General features: G+C 33.7%; 1 protein-coding gene across 1 annotated transcript; it reads left to right on the plus strand.

Annotated features, from left to right (window-relative positions):
* Positions 1–215: 215 nt before the first annotated feature.
* On the plus strand, positions 216–2113 carry LOC125423032 (transcription factor bHLH93). The gene is made up of 4 exons (XM_016012189.4): positions 216–1065; positions 1207–1380; positions 1507–1674; positions 1783–2113. The coding sequence occupies exons 1-4, from the start codon at positions 457–459 to the stop codon at positions 1867–1869; spliced, it is 1038 nt and encodes a 345-aa protein (XP_015867675.2). The 5' UTR covers positions 216–456; the 3' UTR covers positions 1870–2113.
* The last annotated feature ends 764 nt before the right edge of the window (positions 2114–2877 follow it).

The raw sequence follows: 2877 nt of genomic DNA on the forward strand, positions 1-2877 counted from the left end.
TACAAAGAACCTGACAGGGTCTATGATGCTAAACTCATCCTTTACGGTTCAGACAGAGATGTGGGTCAAAGTTTTCTGAGTATACCAATTTAATATTAACTTTGTTCGATTGCAGAGATTTCGGTGAAAAAGACATGAAAAAAATGACTCTCTCTCTCTCTCTCTCTCTCTCTCTCTCTCTCAGAGCCAGAGAAAGAAAGAAACAGAGAAAGAAAACAAAGAAAGAGAAAGAGATTCCATTTCAATCTTAGGCTTTAGGTGGTGCTATAAATAAATGCAATATAATACATACTATAATACCATATTATTATAGCTAAAACAAGCCCTTTATATGTCTTCCTATATAAATCATCCACTTGGTGCAACTTCTTCTAATCAAGGTACTTTCCCACACTTTAACATTCCCAAGAGAGAAAAGAAAAGAAAAGAAAAAAGTGTGCGAGAGCTGAGGGAAATATGGAGCTTAATGAGCATTTTTTAGAAGAGTTGCTAGCCCTTAGAAGAGAAAGTAGTTGGGAAACCAATAATATTTCCACAGAAATGAATGAGATTTTTTCCAATGTTTGGGGTTTTGATTACTATGATCAAAATCTTGTTTCTTCCTCTATTAATCCAAGCTCTTCTTGTTGCCAAGAATTTTCTCCTCCTCTTGAACCACAAAACTTCAACAACAATTACTACTTCAATGAAGTTTACTGTCCTTTGGTAGATGAATTCTCAGCTCCACACTTCACTGATTCATCTTACAATAATACCCTCGATGATAATACACCCACTTTACCCATTCAAGAAGATTATCCATTGTCAAAAATGGAGGAAGAAGAACTGGGTATTCTTGGGGATGAAATCCACAATTTGGAAACACAAGCTTCCTGTAAAACTGAGCCAGTTCAATCCCCTGATCAAATCCCAATTTTCAATATGGGTATTTCTTTGGAGAGAAAGAATAGAGCAAAGAAGATTCAGGGCCAACCATCAAAGAATCTTATGGCAGAGAGAAGAAGAAGGAAGAGATTGAATGATAGACTTTCCATGCTAAGATCAATTGTTCCAAAGATAAGCAAGGTATATATTTATAACATCTGAGTTTTTTTTTTTAGTTTTTTCCTTTTTTTTTTTTGACCCATTTTTGTTTTCTATGAATGTACATAGAAATGAGGCTAATTTACATTTTTTTATTTTTTGGGTGCTTAAAATATATTGCAGATGGATAGGACATCTATACTTGGAGATACAATAGATTACATGAAAGAACTCCTAGAGAGAATCAACAATTTGCAGCAAGAAATTGAAGAAGCTGGTTCAAATAATTTGAACATGATGGGTCTTTTCAAGGATGTAAAACCAAATCATGAACTTCTAGTCAGAAACTCACCAAAGGTTGGTATTTTAAAAATCCACCAAAACTGCGGGCATTTTTTTTTTTTTTTTTTTTTTTTTTGGGGGGGGAGGGGGAGGAGAAAAACCCATGAACAAGAGCGCTAAAACCTACTTTTTTACTTGCAGTTTGATGTGGAAAGGAGGAATGTGGATACCAGAGTTGAGATTTGCTGCTCAGGAAAACCAGGATTGCTGTTCTCTACTTTGACTACTTTAGAAGCACTGGGCCTTGAGATTCAACAGTGTGTTATTAGCTGTTTCAATGATTTTGCAATGCAAGCTTCTTGCTCTGAGGTAAATAATATTGGCTTATTGATTTTCATTGCTCAAATGAGATTTTTGTCTTTCCCTTTTATGATTTTTTTTTTTCTAATTTTTTAAAACTTTTTTTTATGGGAACAGGATTTGGAGCAGAGTCCTGTAATTAGCCCTGAAGATATAAAGGAAGCATTATTTAGGAATGCAGGATATGGAGGAAGATGCTTGTGAGCGTAAAAAGGGAGAGGAAACATAAGAATTTGTGGTGAAAAAAAAATTTCAAGAGACGGTTTCTTCTTCTCTTTTCTTTTAATTTTTTTTTTATTTTACAAATCTCTGTATTTTCAATGAGGTTTGAAATTGAGAAGGTTGTAGTAATTTCTTTCTTTATTGAATAATGTTGCATCTTTTCATCAAGAACTTAATGTAACACTCATTTGGTTCAGTTAATTGGAGGATTTTTGTTGAAATAAAATCGATACCCTATCCTACAAAGTACAAACCGATGAGAAAAGGAACTTCTTTACCTTAATTGCCTTGGCTCCTAGTAAGACAAGCTGAGAAGTCCTAAAATTAGTCATGAGATTCTGGCACTGGTTATCAGTTTATATATATACATATATATATATATATATATATAACATTATTTATATTATAAGGAATGGCTGTAAATGAAAGGGTGGTTGATCTTGTTCTCCCTGAATTTTTGTCAATTGAATTAGCATTTTGAATAAATTTGTTAAGGGTCAGGAATTCCCTCACCTGAAAAAGAAAATAGTGATGTTTTCTTTTCCCTCTACAATTTTTCCCTACTCATGGAACTTCTTCTATGTATTTATTTATTACTGTTTTTGGTTTTAGTGGGGAAATTTAGGGAGTTATTGGGTTAGGAAAACCAAGCCGTTCTTTCCCCATCAGTCTGCAGTCAAAGGTACAATTCATCTTTTCTGGAACCACAGTATCCTTTGGTGTTTATTAAAAGGTAACAATTAAACTGTTAAGAACTATTCTTTCCTTTGTTTATTTATTTTTTTTTCTTCTTCTTATTATTTTTTTGCAACCCCCCCGCCCCTCCACCCCCCCACCCCCCAACAAAAAAAAAAAAAAAAACATTTACACATATAAAACAAGACATATGCATATTGGACGGTAAGCATCGCTAGCTATAACCAGGACAAATGCATAATAATTGTGGCTTAAAACTTTTAGCTACAGGGTAATTACTTTTGTTTGGTTAAA

The sequence above is a fragment of the Ziziphus jujuba genome, chromosome 5 (genome assembly GCF_031755915.1).
Source record: "Ziziphus jujuba cultivar Dongzao chromosome 5, ASM3175591v1".
Classification (NCBI taxonomy): Eukaryota; Viridiplantae; Streptophyta; class Magnoliopsida; order Rosales; family Rhamnaceae; genus Ziziphus; species Ziziphus jujuba.